We start from the raw sequence: 17,194 nt of genomic DNA, 5'->3' as shown, positions 1-17,194 counted from the left end.
CCAATCCCACCTGCGAGAAATCCCCGAGGAGGCCGTCGTGGAAATAAAATAAAAAGCGTTCCCGACATACACCTACATGTACATCCATCCATCCATCCATCCAACCAACCAACCAACCAACCAACACACACATCCATCTTACAGCAGTCCAACCAAAAACGCCAATTCTTTCCCGAAAACCTTCGTTCCTTTCGAAGTACCTAGGTAGTACCCACCTCCCCCCTTAAGAAGCAGGATAGTAAGAAGAAGATATTCGCCGCCGCCGCAGTTCGTAGAGCTGCATTCGGCTAGCCGCCATCCGCTATCCGCGGTGGGTGGTGGTGGTGGTGGTGGTGGTGAGGGAGGGTAGCGTACTGCTTTGCTACAGTACTGTATGATAGGCGGGCGATGGTAATGTGCAGTGTTGTCCTTGATTTCCCGGTTTTGCGCACGTTCTCAATCTCTCTCTCACTCACTTCCTCACTCACTCTCTCACTCACTCACTCACTCACTCACTCACTCACTCCACAGACTAGCCAGCTACCTACCTACCCACCTGAGTCATTCCTCTCGCGAGAAACACAGAGAGGAGGACTCCATCATCTCCATCATCTCCATCTCCATCATTTTCATCATCTCCATCATCTCCATCTTCTCCTATCCCCCTCCCCCCCCCCCCCCCCACCCCCGACCTACAAAAAACTCCGCATCGCAAAGTAAAGTCCTCACTCAATCAACAACATGAGCAGATCCCTCCCTCCCTCCCTCCCTAGAAACAACACGTACCCCCCCCCCGCCCCCCCAAACCCCCAGCGCTCCCTCCCTCCACGACCGACATCGTAAAAGACGTGAAGCACATCGACTCATCTCCGTCTCCGTCTCCGTCTTCTCCGTCTCGATGTTTCTTCGTCTTCTCCCATATGGTATCGGGTGAGATTGGAAGCAAGAGCAAGAGCAAGGGCAAGGGCAGAAGCAACCGCTGCCGCTGCCCATGATTCCTCTGCTCTGCTCTGCTCGAGTCGGTCAGTCGGTTGATCGATCGAATGATGTTTGCGTTTGATTGGTTGGTTGGTTGGTTGGTTGGTCGGTCGGTTGATAGTTGATGGATAGATAGATAGATGGATAGATGGCCGGAGGGAAGGAGGGGAAGCTTCGAGACTCCGGGAGACGTGGTTTGGACGATGGGTGGTGGGGTAGAGGTAGAGAGGTAGGTAGATACCTAGATAGATAGATAGGAGTAGATAGATATCTGCACCAGCAGCAGCAAGAGGAATAACAACAGCAAGAACAACAACAGATGAACAGGATGGGATACAGTTGAGGTTTATTGATTCTGAGCGCCGAGTCGAGTCGCTTTTTCCGAGAACCGTTGGAAAAGAATCCGAGACTGCCCTGAGAGGAAGGGTGGAGGCGCTTGAAAAAAAAAGGGGGGGTCGAAATCCGCTCTTTACCACTACTTACTGTAAGCACACTTGCAAGTCAATGTAGAGGGAGAGAGGGAGAGAGGGAGAGAGATCTTTATCGCAAAAGATTATCCTAAAGCGTACTTTTGGTATCGTGCATTCGATTATACATGGTCACTCAGTTACCTAACTACTGGCACTGTGTCGTGCCCCCTTCATTCCGTATCATCTTCGCCACAGCCTGCACCAAACTAATGGCCATGACCACACACCCAAACACCACACACGCAATCGCCGGCCCCGTCTTCCAACTCCTCGTGCTCAGCTTCAGGTAGCACAGCGGAGGGAGGATGTAGGCTAGAGCACACGCACTCGTGGCGCCGATCAGCTCGAAAACCGCTCCGAGGTCGCAGGTGATGAGACTGAGCGTCATGGCGCTAACGACAAGCGCGCTGGAGAAGATGATGTGCAGGTTCATGTTGAAGGGGTCGTCGGGGAACCAGTAGTTGAACATGACTTCGCGGCATACGAAGGCTTCGAGGGGGAGGGTGGTGAGCATGTTGAGGCCGAAACAGAGGCGGGCGATGTTCACCATGATGTTGTCGGAGGGGAAGTTGTTGAGGACATTGCCTTGGGTGAGAGAGCCAAAGGTGAGGAAGCCGGCCAGGGCCATGGCGACGCATGCTAACATGGAGATACTGGTGCTGTAGTGGGTTACCCGGGCGAACCGGTCGATCGTGGGTGTCTCTAGAGAACCATAGATCAGGAGGGAGTTATGATGGCAGACAAATGCTGACGTGGCATTAGCGAGCGTGTCAAAGTCTCCGGCCATCTAGATGTACGAACCGAAAGATATGACTCCAATGGCTTGAAAGATCCCACTGTTGATCGTCAACAGAGGAGTGCTAAAGGTGCCCCTCGATTCTGTCGGAACGGCGAAGCTCTGCGTAATGACTGTAAACAGAATGACAACCATACTGATCAGCGCCAATGTACTTGCTTTTGCCAACTACTCTCATTAGCTTCTTGCCCATTCCATAGAAGATGCTTCTTACCTTAGCGATATCCCGGTACAAGCTCAAGGGATAGCTAATGCCCAATATGAAAATGACAATAACCGCCCTTCTGTTGGTCAGAAGCCCCAAGACCGGTACATCGCTCAAGCCTGGGAACACAGCCGCCAAAACTTGCGGGATGGAGTCCCCCACAATAATGCCAAACGCCACCATGCCCCCAAAAGCAAACGCCCACTGCGCGACCGAGATCGCAATCAGCCCCGATCGCCCAAAGCAGTGCTCCACCGTTCCCTGAAAGCTATTACTCCCACTCAGCTTGCTGTTGATCACAATCAAGCGTATCGTCCAGTCCACGGTGATGGTAAGCCCGATAAGCAGTATGACGCCTGTGAGCATACCAGCTTGCCGCAGTGCGTAGGGCTGCCCAATGATTCCTGCGCCAATGATCGAGTTTGCCATGTTCATGAACGCAGACCGGAGCCCTGATTTCGGTCGCAGCCGCTCGCTCTCCGCCCATTCGTGCACATCCTCGTCGCTGCCCCAGGGGCTCGCTGCCAGAGTCACCGAGGGCGCCTCGATATCCGTGAGCAGAGGGACAAAGGTTTGCGGGCGGGCATCGCGGCGCCCGGACACAGCAGAGTCGATGTAGGGCGGAGGGGCACCATTTCCATCGAGATCGGTATCTACAGCTGGAGGCAGGTCGAATCGCACGCGGTTGGGGGTTCGTGGAGTTCGAGGCTCTGTGCTTAGGGAGCCGTTGCGGCTCGGATGGACGACCAGGTCCTCGTTGTCAGAGGAATTGCCCGACAGGAGACGGCGGTCCTCCTCGTTGTCTGGGTCTCCTGTATTCTCACCATCCCTGCGGACGGTATTAATTTTGGCCTTGGCCATGATTTTATCGTGCAAGCATTGTGGTCAGCTTCGGGGGCATCGGAGCGGAACCGAAGATGTGTTTCCTTGAAGATCAGATCGCATGCCGTACCTGCTCGCTTAGGGCGGCCGATCAAAGACTATTTTCGGCAATGGAATTTCACGGGACAGACAGGCATGTTTACTTTAATTTACTTGGCATCAACGACGTAGGCAAAGGACATGGCAGGTTCCTTTCATGGTCAACTATTGTGTGGGCTGACCTCTCGAGTATACATCGCTACCTTCTGCATTTCTGGCCAGCTCATTGGCCCCCTTTCCAAGCATGCTCGCTGTGCAAATCCTGTACTAGTGACACTACAAAATTGGGCAGAGATCCAAAGAGAAGCTCTTTTGATATGTTACACAAGTGGTCGACCGAGCCAAAATGGTGAGCCTTCATAATGCACGGCTTGGTTTGCACGCCCAAGGGTGCGAGAATGTGACCGAAGCCTCGCTAAAGAGAAAGGGGGGCTACCCTCAAAGTGTCCGAACCGAAAATACAGTAGGCTATGGTAGGCGTGGCGAGAAATTTCGTAAGATGTGCACCGAATGGCGCAGAGGAGAAAGAGTTCGATATCCAACGATGATCAAGGGACCAGGATCGAAAGCAGAATGGCAAATACGCCAGGGAGGATACTGGTCATGAGACTTCTTGCATCGGCTTTCACGCTGGAATTCTCAGAAGGAGCAGTCGTATTTTCTGCTTGCGCAGCAGGTGGAGCAGCAGTCTCGTGGCCATCAGATCCAGCAGTCGGCGATGCAGACCCGGCAGTAGAGGAACTGGTCCTAGAAGTCGAAGAAGCTCCTGTTGAGTGTGTGTTAGAAGATATCATAATGCTGGCCTGACTGGCGCTAATTTTGTCACAGATCCAGTAGAAGACTTGGGCATACCAGAACTCTGGGAAGAAGTTGACGCAGTGGAATTCGAGGGCGTAGATACTGAGCCTCTGATGGGAGCAAAACCTGTAGAAAGTGTTAATTTATACATCACAAGGCCTGGTTTGCCTGACATACCAACTCTGTCCTGATCGACGTCAAACACTGTGTATACATTCTTCAAAAAGGTGTCACCCAGCAGCCAGTTCCCGGGCGTGACAGCTTGGCCAAAGATGTTGCTGGTACAAACTCCGTCGGCCGTCGGAGAAACCCAATCCTGAGGATCTACATTGTAAGTGGTATCACCAAATGTGAAAGTCATAAAAGTGGTCGTGGTACATGGTACTGTGTAAGTGACATTGTTCGTCGACGTAGCTCCAGGCACCAACGCGTGGAAAGTCTTCGCATCTCCCGGGGGACAGAAGATGAACGAGGTTCCAGTGTCAATGAACGCTAGTCTCCCCTCGATGTTGGACTGAGTCGTTCCGAAACCAACATTGCCTATTGGTATCGCCCAGTCTCCACCAGCATCTGGTGACACGGGGTTGTAGCTCAAAACACCGTCATAATTCAATTTGTTGAGTGCACCAAAGTTGATTTCTCCATTATTGACTCCATCCGAGGCTCTATTCAAGCTGACTCCAAAGATGTTCGATTCCAGAAGTTTGGCAGCAGCGAGAGTCTCAAGAAATATGGGGAAGGAACCGTTGGCCTGCGAGAGTCCAAGGATACCATCGATGGGGAAAGCGTGAAAGTCATCGGATGTGGTTGCTGCGACTCCGAAGGTCATGGGAACTGCCATGCCAGCAAAAGACATAGTATCCGTCGCTAAGTCTCCTGCAACTTGCCCAGTGCCATAAGATAGAGTAAAAGTGCTGCCGCTGGTTTCGTATGTTTTCGAAGAAGATGGATCAAAAGTGTTGTGGGCTTTGCAAGGCGATGAAGTACAAGATTTGCCCATGACCCAAGTCGTTGCTGCACCAGTATCCAAGAGTAGATAGACGGGTGTATTGCTGGAGCCCAAGGCGACCTCTATGAAATAGGAGAAATCTGTTCCATCCTGGTGGATGCCAGCACTCATCGCTTGTGTGGGCGTTACAGCCTGCATGATAGAATAGTCATTTTCTCGCTTCGCAATTTCGTCCCTCTCGATTGCAGTGGACTGGGCAGGAGTACCACGCTGGTATTTTCTCGTTAAGTGTTGTGCCAAACGTCGTATTTTTTGTACATCGTGAGGTGAATCGTCCTGTCAAGGACCGTTAGCCAAGATAAAAGTATTTGCGGAGAGTTCTCACTTTTGGCGACCGCCGAACCAGCTTGAAGGTTGTTTCTGCAGATCGTTCCGCGACGCAATTACCCTCTCCAACACAACGATCGTTCGGAAACCATGGGTAGAAGGCTGTCACCGTAGACAGTACAGCAGCCGTGGCCAAAACCTTGGGGATCAACATCGCGTACACATAAACGGAAATCCAAAAGCTATCCTATCCAAGGAATGAAAAGGCGAGGTGGGTGGAAAGCTGCCCACTCGGCGAAAGGGAGCGAGTGAGGGTGATCGATATAGCGAAGGCCAAAAGTAATCTCGATATGCTCAATGATTGATTGTTGGGGTCGTTCAGTGAATCCAGAATGTTGGCGATAAGACTGTACGTCGAAGGCGTTCCTGGTTCAAGACACCACCGAGAAGAGTACCCAGCCTCAATTGAGAGGGTATTATTATTATGATTAATACAACATAGAGACGACGTCCAGTAGTGGGGCAAGTCGAAGGCCGCTGAGTCGTCCGTCGACTTTCTGAAAACGATTCAATTGCAGGAAATGGGAGTACCGGTAGGTATTCGTGCAAGTGCTGACCGAGCGCGAACAGGAACAAATGCCGCCCTAAAAACAATTATGCAATAATCATAACTTTTGTCATTCCCAGAGATAGGAGGGGGGGGACAAAGGAATAGGAAGACGGAGGGAGAGGAGGGGAGAGGAGGGGAGAGGAGAGGAGGAGAGGGGAGGAGAGAAGTTGGAGACGTGGATGTGGTTAGTATTATTGTTATCGATTGGAAAATGGGTCCTCGACGAGTCTTTCCACGAAATACGCTTGTACACTTCTGGAGGATAAAAGCGGGGGGGTGGGGGTGGCGGTGGGGGTTGGGTGGTAAAAGGGGTTGGGGGGGGACTCGGGAGACATGGGGAGACCTGCAAGACCTGCAAGACCTGCAAGATTGCCGGGCCAGCGGGTGGCCCCTGCATTCTCTTGGAGGTCCCTACCGGTATGATGTACTCCGTACAGTACGTAAAAGGTCGAGCACTGGATGCATCTACGAGTAGCTAGCTACAGCTACTACAGTACAACTATTGGTTTTTGCCCCAAAGCTACTTCCTACTGTACGGATCTGGAGTATTCTATCAGCGTCACCGCCACCACTACCAGCAATACTCACACTGGCTAGCGGCTTTCAATTATATCCTCATCAGGACATGACCATCACGTAAAGGTAACGTGTACGGAAGACCGACTCACGGTCCCATGGAGAAAGGCTTTCCCGACCGACGTACAACGTACGTACGTAGTAGTACTACGTACTACGTACTACCGTACACTATACGGCGTAGATCTTTCTTCTTTTGACTGACTGGGTTACCGGATGATCCCGCTTGGCAATCTTATTCGAACAGAAACGTTTCGCCATTTCTCCTAGAGCATAATACTATAAGTACAGTAAGTACGGACTACCTTCGTAGTACGTAAACACTAGTACGTAGAACCCTGGCCTGGTCCCGTCACAGTTCCCTGGGCAACGCGGTTAAGCTCTTCGCCAAGCCTCTACAGTACAACGGAGAAATCCGCCACAGCACAGTTCATCCTGCCTGTGATTAACCACCAGCATACCAGCACACCAGCACACCAGCACACCAGCAAAGTCCCACTATCCCACTCCACAGGAACAAACTCGCACATAGGTCAATGTTTCTCCGTCACGTTTGAAGGTGAGCAAGAGGCGATCGACAAATATATAGATGTTCACATTTGAGGCGTCTCCATCTCCATACTCGACGACTTTCACTGGGGACGTTGAATCTCCACCTTGCACAACGATGGTGCGCAGAAGTGCAGATGGCAATAGTGGAAGGCCCGAGGAACGGCTGGGCTGAAGACAGGAAAACCTGAACATCATTTGTAGGGCGACGAACAGAGGGCAGACTGCAACGCTCGCGCCCTGTGGCGTGTATGTTACATTCTGAGGCCCGTGGACCCCAAAACAATCACTCAGAGACCGGCTTTGTTGTCAGAGGAGCGGTATCAACATCGGCAACCCTCCAAGAGTAATACATGAGCAAGCTTCTACAGAAGAGTTAGCAGACGGTCCCGCAAGGTTTGGGCAAACGTGCCTGTAAGGCTTGAACTTCTCGGCCATTTCCTCCATTTCCTTCTCGCTCATGTATTTCCACTTTCCGCCTTTACTACCTTTCAGCTTGCTAACATTCTTTCCTGCTAATGCAGCCAAACCTCGCTGTACTCCGAGATCCCCTGTGGAAAACACATCCATCCTTTTCAATCCAAAGCAGGCGAACATCTCAACGCTCCATTTGCCCAGTCCTCGGACTTGGATCAGCTCCTTAAGAACCTCTTCATAGGTAGCAGTAGATAGCATAGACGTTGTAATCTCGCCTTTGTGAAATTTCTCAGCCAATCCAAGGATATACTCGGCTTTGCGTTGCGAGAGACCAGCTGTTCGGAGTACCTCAATCTTGGTGGAACATACTTGAGATGGAGCTGGAAACTTATGAAGAGAAAAATCTGGTTGATCGGTATTGAAAAGCGCGACAAATTTAGCTTTGATGCTTTTTGCTGCCGCCCCAGAGACCTAAAGTGTGTCAACATTTGCCTCTAATAACACTCGCTCTTTGCGTACCTGCTGCGAGATAATACCGCTTGCCAGACTCATGAAAGGGTCTATCTCCTCTGCGAGACCATCGGGCGAGAACATGTGGCAAGGGTATTTCTCGATTACGGGCTTCAGCTTCGGCTCGACCTTGATCAAATGGGCCACAGCCTCGTCGAGAATGCAATTGCTCGCAGTTGTGACCTTAGTCGCCTTTGAAGGGGAAATTTGGTCCATAGGATGATTGACTATTACCCGATGGGTCTCTGGAGTCACAAGCGTTGCGTTGGTTCCGTTTGGAACTGTGAGACGATTGATGGGCGGAGGAGCCATTCTACCAGTAGCGAACGGTGCTGCCATGAGTCCTACTGCAGATGGAGTCGGTGTCATGAGTGGTACATTATTTACCGCAAGCTTCCTCTTGGGCGTGGATGGACCTGAATTCTCGCCATTCGCAGTAGGCAAGGCCTCCATATTGGAATTCCTGCGCTTCTTAGACACGGCGGTCATCCTGGGAGAGACTTCCCTATCTGAAATTGTATCTTTTTTATTGGCCGAAGAAGCTGCGCTCAGGCGAGCTGATCTTTTCGTCGACATTTTCAAAGCACTTGATGAAGATGAAGACGAACAAATGGTCGCAGAGGTCCGTCTTGAAGCTTGCAGCCTGATGGCTGACCAGAGTAGATATGACGTGACTGAAATACTTGCAGATACGAAACGGTTTCGATTCTGGTAGGAGAACGTCGAATCTAGGAGCAAGCCAAAGAATCTTGACACTCCGAATATGCGTTTACGAGCTCGAGTGGTGGTTAGGAACAAGCAGGAGCTCACAGGCTCGGTCGTCCCATACATGCCCCACTTTAAAGCTAGCTCCCGCTTACTAGGCCATTTGTTCGAAGAAGTACCACCCTTTCTCGTAGATTTCAATATCATATATTTTTTGAGATTATTAGGAAGGGGAAATTATTTTTAATATATGCCTCCAGCTGATAGCGACAGGATTGCGAACACAAGTGTTGATCTCTTGCCCCCGAAAGTAGGTGGAATATCGCTTGCGCCTTTACCAATCAGGCTATATATCTCGTATACGACTACCCCAGGCTCAGATTAGACTGCTCCAAGTTGAACTCCGAACACTCTTTTTCGAGAGGATATGGGTAAATCCATCGACTATGGACCCTACGATATCCTTCTAAAAGCTCATTGCCCCGAACATCTTCGCAGCCGGGCCGTATAATCCACCCACGAATGAGATTCCAGAGTTGGAAAGTCTGGTGGCGAGACCTACACGGCAATATGATCAGATTCGAGTCTCTGTGACGAATACAAGTATATCCAGCATCAGAGCTTCGTCTGTACCAAAGACGGTGGATCTGTTACGGGCTTGCAAGCTCGTGGTCTGGGAGATGTGATTCCACATTTTGACTTTGGAATTCGTGGTTTTCCTGCGCACATGGAATTTCACCAGTCTCAGACCTCTGGCTTTGGCAATGTGACCCGCGAGCCTGGACCGTTGGACAGTTACGTTAGAGGGAGTCTTGGGCTCTAGTAAGGCAGTTGAGACTGGTACGGCGTCGACTACAGTCCTCTGCTGACGATGAAACGGCCATGGATGCTCCTCAATCTTACCATATTGTTGGCGTCGACCTTCAATCCACGGGGAAAATTAGGTTATGTTCTAAAAAAAACCAGCTCCATGGCTCTAGCATTTGCTGATTGGAACAGTTGCCCAGTTCGTCCAGATATACCTTCGCGCAAATTTCAAATTCCCCACCGATCACGCCGAATGCAGAGCCCTCCAGACACCTTTGCCAATGAGTAGGTTCGAATCTAACCCCAAGACTTTTGCGCTTCTGCGATAGAGTAGCCATTGAGCCCAACTCTCATTCCGACCGAGTTGTTTCGTCAGTTGCATTCTCTCTTCACGTCTGCTTTTTGAAAAAACCAGCGTCCCAGAAGCTCCTCGCTCATGTCATCGTTGACTAGACCATGAGCCGCAATGAATTGGGGTAAGGACTTCGTGGTTGGACCAGAAAAGCCCTTTTAACATATTTGAGCATTGAACTATTGATGGCGTGCTGCCTTCCTGGACTCATTCATGCAACATTCTTCAGGACTCATCCCTCATGTGCCTAGCAACGTCTTTGACCCGTGGCGACCCTTTAATTATAGACATCCTCAATATCAAAGCATCAGGGCCACGATCCGCTGCCTCGACTGTAGCCCCATTCTCATCTCAGTGCGGCCTGAGAATCTCGATAGACGCCGAGACGAGTCATGCATATATCTTATGAGCTTCGTATTTGGAAGTATGTTCCCCTTAGCACCAACCTGTATCACTACACAAAGTAAGCAAGAATGTGATAATAACCTACTAGATTCGTCATGGCTATACATAAATAATGCAAGATTTTCCAAAAGGAGTTTTCTTGATGGAGGAAGATAAAAAGTTGGCGACGAAAGCCTTTTAAAGTACAAAACAAGCATTGATAATCGCTGCAAAGCATAATGCCTCGTAAAGGAGGCAAAGTAAGAATTTTAGCATACACAGTAGCGTGAATTTTAACAGGGGAGAAGGGGGGTCAAAGCAAGCAAAAGTGAAGAGGAAGAGCAAAATTAGATATAATTATAACATGGCTGCAAAACTGCTATCATAACAGCCAAAGCGAAGAGCACGGAACTTGTAGTGATATTAGGGTCTAGAAGCAATCATCCGATCTTTGCGAGCAGGTCCACACGTGACTAGACCCCCTTTTTCAACGGCGTGTGGCACTGACGGCTCCAGGCACCAGGCACCATCTCAACAGTAGCGGACATTGGCCGGAAAAGCATTGAAATCCCAGCAAACTCGAGAGCAACCCGAAAATTACTCTGTATTGAATTGATGGTTTTGGCAGGATCTGAAAGATCTTGGAGATGAGATAGACGAGACGTTAATCAGCGCGCTTATCTCCCGCGACGGTGCCCTTACTATTTCCAGAGGGTCAACCATCCATCCCTACTCCTACTTCTGAACCGCCTTCGCGACTATAATCAACTTTTCCGTCTTCACCTGCTCAACCTCCTCCGTCCCCAAACCGATCGAAGCCCGCTCTCGGACTCCCTCGACACCATTTTGCGGTGGGGCATTCAGCTTATCGGGTCGAATTGATCGCATCTCCCCAGTTCGTGGTGCTGCAGCCACCGGGCTTCCGTCGCCATGCTTCTCCCGAAAGGCGGCGTTACTTGGAAGTCTGCGAGGGCTCAGATGCCTCCCCCGAGGGCGATATGGGTCTTTCTTTCACGAACACGGTTCCTGCTGTGTGTAGCACTGGCGGGGATCTGCGTGCTGTTATGGAGAGGAGTGAGCACATCAGCATCGGAAATGCAGAGGTCAGTTCTGGGCCGCAGATCTTATTCAACACGAATTGTTTCTGACAGAGTCGCAGATTCTACTGCTGGGGCCCGTCGAAACCCCCAATGCAGATGACTCCGAATGAAGCTGTCGATTGGCATGCGCATTTACAGACGCCGGTCATATTTAACCACCACGAACCCCTGGTGATAAACTCATCTACGATCAAACGAGTCGATCTCAACCCGATTAAGTCTACACCAAAGTCGGTAGCAAACGAGGAAAGGGTGCTGATATTGACTCCCTTGCGAGACGCATCGCCCTATCTCCCTAAATATTTCGACCTCCTCTCTGAGTTGTCGTATCCCCACCACCTGATAGACCTCGGATTCCTGGTTGGCGACTCCTCCGATGACACCCTCGCAATTCTGGCTGCCGAACTCGCGCGGATTCAGAAGACCACTGACAACTTGAATGAGCCATTCAACAGCGTTTTGGTTGTGGAGAAGGATTTCGGTATCATCACTGCCCAAACTGTGGAGGAGCGACACGGGTTTGCGGCCCAGGGGCCAAGGAGGAAGAATATGGCGAGAGCCCGAAACTATCTTCTCTCTGCAGCTTTGAAGCCCGAACACTCTTGGGTGTATTGGAGAGATGTGGATATCGTGGACAGCCCAAAGAAGATCCTCGAGGACTTCACGGCACATAACAGAGATATCTTGGTTCCCAGTATGTTGTGTCAAGCTCAGAAAAAATTAACAAGCTAATATGGGTAGATGTCTGGTTCCATCGCTACAAGGATGGTAAGGACATTGAGGGTAGATGTGAGTATAGGTACAATTTTTCAATGTGGAAATTCACTAACAAGGCACAGTTGACTATAACTCCTGGATCGAATCCGACAAAGCATTGAAATTGGCATCTACATTGGACAAGGACACTATTCTTGCTGAAGGCTACAAAGAGTATGATACCGGCCGCACCTATATGGCAAAGATGGGAGATTGGCGTCTTAACAAGGATGAGGAGCTGAAACTCGATGGTATTGGAGGAGTCAACATTGTCGTCAAGGCAGATGTCCACAGATCAGGTACGTTTTAACCCCTAATTCTGAAGTTGCACCTGGGGCTAACAGCGTCCCAGGCATTAACTTCCCCTGCTATGCATTTGAAAACCAAGCAGAGACCGAAGGATTCGCCAAAATGGCGAAGAGAGCAGGCTACGAGGTCGTGGGTCTACCAAACTACGTAGTATGGCACATAGATACGGATGAGAAGCCCGGCAACGCGTAATGAGATTTCCTTGCTCATAGCACCGAGATCAATCAGATCCCCGCGACATGTTTTTGACGCATATATGGACCAGAGTTCAGCCGGTCCACTCTTGGAACCGGGGAAGGGATATAAATCGACGAGAGAGGAAAGGGCTGGCAATACCAGGATTCGATGATTCTCCGTACCGGTACACATCCCATTTTATTCAGGAGTTTTTGATGGGCGGGGCTTCTGCTATGGAAAGGGGCAAACCGGAAACATCGCTGGGAAAGCGGGCAGTCAGCACCACGTTGGTACTAGAATAATTGATTTTTCTGTTTTCTCTTTACAATTGCCGGAAGGGCGACAGTTGGCTCTGAGGTGCCGAGGAAGTGGGAAGACTTTTCTGTATGGATAAGGGTCGGTTGGGAAGTCATCTGCACCATGTGGTATAACATGGAATGGAGAAAGGATTGCAAAGTGCTAAGTCTTCACTTGAGTTTCAATTGTGGGTGAACTTACTTGCTAGTGACAGCTCGAAGGTTTCCCACAGAAAGAGGCCCAGAACAGTCTTCTAATATCCCTCTTTGATGCAAATGAGATCTCGAACCGGGCCCACAGTTCCACAGCAAGATTGTACATATCAATATACCTTCCACCGGCTCGACTCACGAAGGCAGAGCCTACCCATCACAACACAAAGCACATACCACCCACGTATTCAGGGTTTCATGATGCTTCTTCATTTCCACTGATATACAGATTAAGCCCAGTCGATGGCTTCCCCTGCTCTACTGCCGCCCAATTCATTGTACACAATCTTGCCCTCTCTTCTATCCCCTACTTCTTCTTGGTGATGGACAGCGTCTCCAAATCCGCGCGCTCCTGTAGCTCTGCCTCGATTTCCTTGATGATGGGTGACAAATATTGGACGTCCTAAAGCAAATCTGTCAGTACCCGACTGATGGCTGGAGACCGGGTCTTGACGCCTACCTCCTCAGGCTTAGTATGTTGAGCCGCAGGGAGAAGTTGGTGAGCGAGCGAGGCTTGGAATGCACGACGCAAGCGGAAAACGCGGTCGTAGGCCTCCTTCTGCGGAAGACGCTTGAGGGCGAGGAGAACAGTCTCGGACTCTTCGGGGATCAAATCATCGGCTCTGCAGGATTGACAGAAACATCAGCACATGTTCCGTATCTCCACAAGTATAACCTCTCCGGTACTGGCTCCCTGTACGCGATACGCTGTGGCCCAGCCTCCTCCTCAATCGATTCCATGAATCCGGAAGGGGCGTGGCGTTCGTTACCTCAAACCGAGCTTCCTGTATCCAGCGGCGTTGCAGTACCAATTGGACAGCGGCATCATCATACGCTTGAGCCATGGCCGCTTGACTATGAATTTTGCGAGGGAGGGTTGAGACATGGTGCTGATGGGGAGGTGAGGATTGAAATAGAGCTCTTGAGGCGTGGTTTGGGATCATTCGAGACGACGACGACGGGTCCAAGTCGGCCCGCAATGTCTTCGTTGGAATGAGGCGCACTTGATTGGCTCATGGAGAAAGTCAGGTGACGTACAAGGGTAGCCACTAATCAGCAAGGACTAGGGACGAACTGAGAGGCCTCAGGCCGTAGATCATGCCCCACCCAAGGAGGTCGCTCTCAACTTTCAAAAGGTTGTAGCTCCGATTTCAGGTCTCCACTTCTATCAAATCCCAACCAAGCGGCCTTACCGACCTCCGAACTCGGTATCAACACTTGCAAAACACACACGCTCGTCTCCCTTCTTCGCCCTCCACTACCCTCTATCTCACCACCATCGAATACTCGGGTCAGTCGTCAATGGCCTTGGACAATCGTTAGCTGTGTCTTTGGCGTGCTGCGTGGGATCTTTCCCCGCACACCGTGACACGAGATTGGAATAAGCATTCACCCATCGCGAACAGCAAATCAGACCAAAATAGAGCTTGCTACTCCGCGCCGGGTGGGCGAGACAGCCAGAGCCAGCCAAGCTCACGGCCTCACTTGTTTCGCCGCCAGACGGTCTACACAATGTCGCATGAACGCAGCACGCCATCATCCCCCGGATCCGAGGAATTCGCTGCCATTGAAATTCGCAATACGATAACGCCGTTTGAGAGCTGGGCCATGAGGAGGTCGGATGATAGTCTCAAGGCTCTGGCAGGCGCTGCGGGTGGCTTCACCTCGGGCATGGTGACTTGTCCCTTGGACGTGATCAAGACGAAATTGCAGGCACAGGGAGGGTTCAGGGCGCAGGCTGCGGAAGAAGCTTCGGCGGTCAGGTATTCGGGTTTGATAGGGACGGGCAAGACGATTTGGAGTGAGGAAGGACTTCGGGGCATGTACCGAGGATTGGGACCGATCATACTGGGATATTTGCCGACTTGGGCCGTTTACTTTGTGGTTTATGGCCGATCGAAGGAGATCTTTGGTCGATATATTGGTAGAGTTCCCGTGCAGCTCCTCCCTGGAACTTCAATACTTACACTCGCCAGAAAACGCTTCCGGCATCAATTTCTGTTCTTCACTTGTGGCAGGAGGCTGCTCGACACTGGCCACCAACCCAATCTGGGTCATCAAAACGCGCTTGATGTCCCAGGTTAGCAGGAAATCGACGACCAATGGTCCGAAGCCAAACTGGCATTACAGATCTACTTGGGATGCGGCTAGAAAGATGTATGCAACCGAAGGATTGCTCTCGTTCTACTCTGGCCTCACTCCCGCACTACTTGGCCTGGCACATGTTGCTGTGCAGTTTCCTGCTTATGAGTATCTCAAGAGGGAGTTCACGGGGCAAGGAATGGGCGAGTCGGCAGAGGGGGACGACAGATCTCATTTCACGGGAACATTTTTCGCGGGCGTGTTGAGCAAAATGCTGGCCAGCTCAGCCACGTACCCCCACGAGGTTATTCGGACGAGGCTACAAACCCAACAAAGAACGATGCCTTCTACCACATCCGAATATGTAGCATTCCGAGGTGGGCTTGAGGGGTCTGGAACTCACACGCCGGCGGCACCCCACACAATCAAAGCTGGTAGGCGCTATGATGGTATCGTGCGCACGTTCAAGACGATCTTGAAGGAAGAAGGCTGGCGGGCCTTCTATGCCGGAATGGGTACTAATATGATGCGGGCAGTCCCTGCTGCAACGACGACGCTGGTCACTTACGAGTGGGTCATGAAACATTTAAATCAGGCAAGAGCCGAAGGGATACAAAAGTCGAGTGCTTGATAAGACGCAGGTGCGGAGTACGCACGAAAGAAAGATACACCATATTAGATCTTCCCTAGGAGGCATATTCGCCGACCATGTTTGGGTCCAGGCATACATTCTGTACAGATTGCAGGAACCGCTCTCTTCATGCTGGCGTTTAGTCCGGATTCTGCATTGGGACAGGCATGCATATTTTTGAGAGATAATAACGTTGGGGTTGTTTACTCATTTACTACACGTTGGAGGGCTACGCAATGGATACCTCTCGTGGATGATACCTAATCACCGTCACCGACTCCGAGTAGGGGAGGTGTTGTAGTTATATATGGAGATGTGCCTTTGAGGCTGTGACCATCTTTTCCTGTCCCTGATGGACAGGCTGTGATCCCTGCTGAAATGCCCAACGCCCGCCCAATGCAGTGCTCCATCCGCAGATGTCCACGGGTCACAGATCACACCTCGACTCTCGAAGCTCAATGTGCCGCCAACCTGTACAGCGCCTGCCCTCAGCCCCCCCTCTTCCTCTCCCTGACCCTCCTCTCCGCCTCCGTCTCTCCCCCAGCTGAAGCCTCTCCCCCCTCCCCTTCCACACTCCTCGTCCCAGCCGCCCCTTTCAACGTCCCCAGCAGCTCCGCGACCGTGCTCCCCTCCCCGGGCGTCTCGATCCTGCCGTGGCGGCGCAGATTCTCATTATGCCAGTTGATCTGGCCGCCGTCGGCGTCGCGATGGCGCTGCGCATTGCGCTTCGCAGCCGCGATGGAGGTGCGCGTGTACACGAAGAGGAGCGTCGCCATGGTGAACGCTGCGAGGGGCATGGTGAGGGTCTGTGAGTTTGGCGGGAGGAAGAGGGGAAGATATTAGCTGCGATGCCGTCCTCAATGGGAGTGGGAGCTTGATGGGGTGGATTGTGGGTGGGCGGGGGGGAGGTACCTTGACGTTGAATTTTGGGGTTGGTGGTGGCATTTTGGCGGTGGTTTTTGCGGAGTTGCGATGGGTGGGTGGATGGATGGAGATGGAAAGGATTGACGGGTGTTTACATGTTCTTGTAGTGGTGGTAGTGGTGGTGGTGGTCGCTGTTGTTCAGTATTCTGCTGGAGCTTGAATGTCATGCGATTACGATGGACAGGGATGTTGAAGATCCGTGTCTAGGTACCGGTAGGTACCTTCGGCAGGGGCAAGGTACCGACCGGTATGCGATCATCACCGGGAATGGGCGCGTTCGTCCAACCTTCTTCCTTCCACGCATCTCTCCCACAACATTGGACTCGACATCAGAATTTAATCGCCACGGCTGCGATGATAACATGAGAACATA

The 17,194-nt window shown here is 51.2% G+C and overlaps 7 protein-coding genes across 7 annotated transcripts; 2 read left to right on the top strand and 5 right to left on the bottom strand.

The window, feature by feature from the left end:
* Window positions 1-1,572: 1,572 nt before the first annotated feature.
* Window positions 1,573-3,289, bottom strand: L3040_001369 (uncharacterized protein; the record flags this gene model as incomplete). The annotated part of the gene is made up of 3 exons (XM_007292922.2): window positions 1,573-2,174; window positions 2,229-2,391; window positions 2,438-3,289. The coding sequence occupies 3 exons, from the start codon at window positions 3,287-3,289 to the stop codon at window positions 1,573-1,575; spliced, it is 1,617 nt and encodes a 538-aa protein (XP_007292984.2).
* A 608-nt stretch (window positions 3,290-3,897) lies between these two features.
* On the bottom strand, window positions 3,898-5,637 carry L3040_001368 (uncharacterized protein; the record flags this gene model as incomplete). Its single annotated transcript, XM_007292921.2, has 4 exons — window positions 3,898-4,115; window positions 4,202-4,273; window positions 4,325-5,432; window positions 5,482-5,637. 4 exons carry the CDS (start codon window positions 5,635-5,637, stop codon window positions 3,898-3,900), a joined length of 1,554 nt encoding a protein of 517 aa, XP_007292983.2.
* Window positions 5,638-7,444: 1,807 nt separating this feature from the next.
* Window positions 7,445-8,538, bottom strand: L3040_001367 (uncharacterized protein; the record flags this gene model as incomplete). The annotated part of the gene is made up of 3 exons (XM_066156714.1): window positions 7,445-7,523; window positions 7,571-8,046; window positions 8,095-8,538. The coding sequence occupies 3 exons, from the start codon at window positions 8,536-8,538 to the stop codon at window positions 7,445-7,447; spliced, it is 999 nt and encodes a 332-aa protein (XP_066012741.1).
* A 2,725-nt stretch (window positions 8,539-11,263) lies between these two features.
* On the top strand, window positions 11,264-12,690 carry L3040_001366 (uncharacterized protein; the record flags this gene model as incomplete). The annotated part of the gene is made up of 5 exons (XM_007292919.2): window positions 11,264-11,436; window positions 11,493-12,127; window positions 12,175-12,222; window positions 12,273-12,488; window positions 12,542-12,690. The coding sequence occupies 5 exons, from the start codon at window positions 11,264-11,266 to the stop codon at window positions 12,688-12,690; spliced, it is 1,221 nt and encodes a 406-aa protein (XP_007292981.1).
* Window positions 12,691-13,491: 801 nt separating this feature from the next.
* L3040_001365 (uncharacterized protein) lies at window positions 13,492-14,070 on the bottom strand (the record flags this gene model as incomplete). Its single annotated transcript, XM_007292918.2, has 3 exons — window positions 13,492-13,587; window positions 13,645-13,807; window positions 13,955-14,070. The coding sequence occupies 3 exons, from the start codon at window positions 14,068-14,070 to the stop codon at window positions 13,492-13,494; spliced, it is 375 nt and encodes a 124-aa protein (XP_007292980.1).
* Window positions 14,071-14,696: 626 nt separating this feature from the next.
* Window positions 14,697-15,897, top strand: L3040_001364 (uncharacterized protein; the record flags this gene model as incomplete). The annotated part of the gene is made up of 2 exons (XM_007292917.2): window positions 14,697-15,108; window positions 15,161-15,897. 2 exons carry the CDS (start codon window positions 14,697-14,699, stop codon window positions 15,895-15,897), a joined length of 1,149 nt encoding a protein of 382 aa, XP_007292979.2.
* A 488-nt stretch (window positions 15,898-16,385) lies between these two features.
* Window positions 16,386-16,694, bottom strand: L3040_001363 (uncharacterized protein; the record flags this gene model as incomplete). The annotated part of the gene is made up of 1 exon (XM_007292916.2): window positions 16,386-16,694. The coding sequence occupies one exon, from the start codon at window positions 16,692-16,694 to the stop codon at window positions 16,386-16,388; it is 309 nt and encodes a 102-aa protein (XP_007292978.2).
* Between the last annotated feature and the right edge of the window lie 500 nt (window positions 16,695-17,194).

Source organism: Drepanopeziza brunnea (genome assembly GCF_022702325.1).
Source record: "Drepanopeziza brunnea f. sp. 'multigermtubi' strain 214-2 chromosome Unknown ctg2, whole genome shotgun sequence".
NCBI classification, from domain to species: domain Eukaryota; kingdom Fungi; phylum Ascomycota; class Leotiomycetes; order Helotiales; family Drepanopezizaceae; genus Drepanopeziza; species Drepanopeziza brunnea.
The sequence above is the reverse complement of the archived record's forward strand: the minus strand, read 5'-3'. Positions and strand labels throughout refer to the sequence as shown.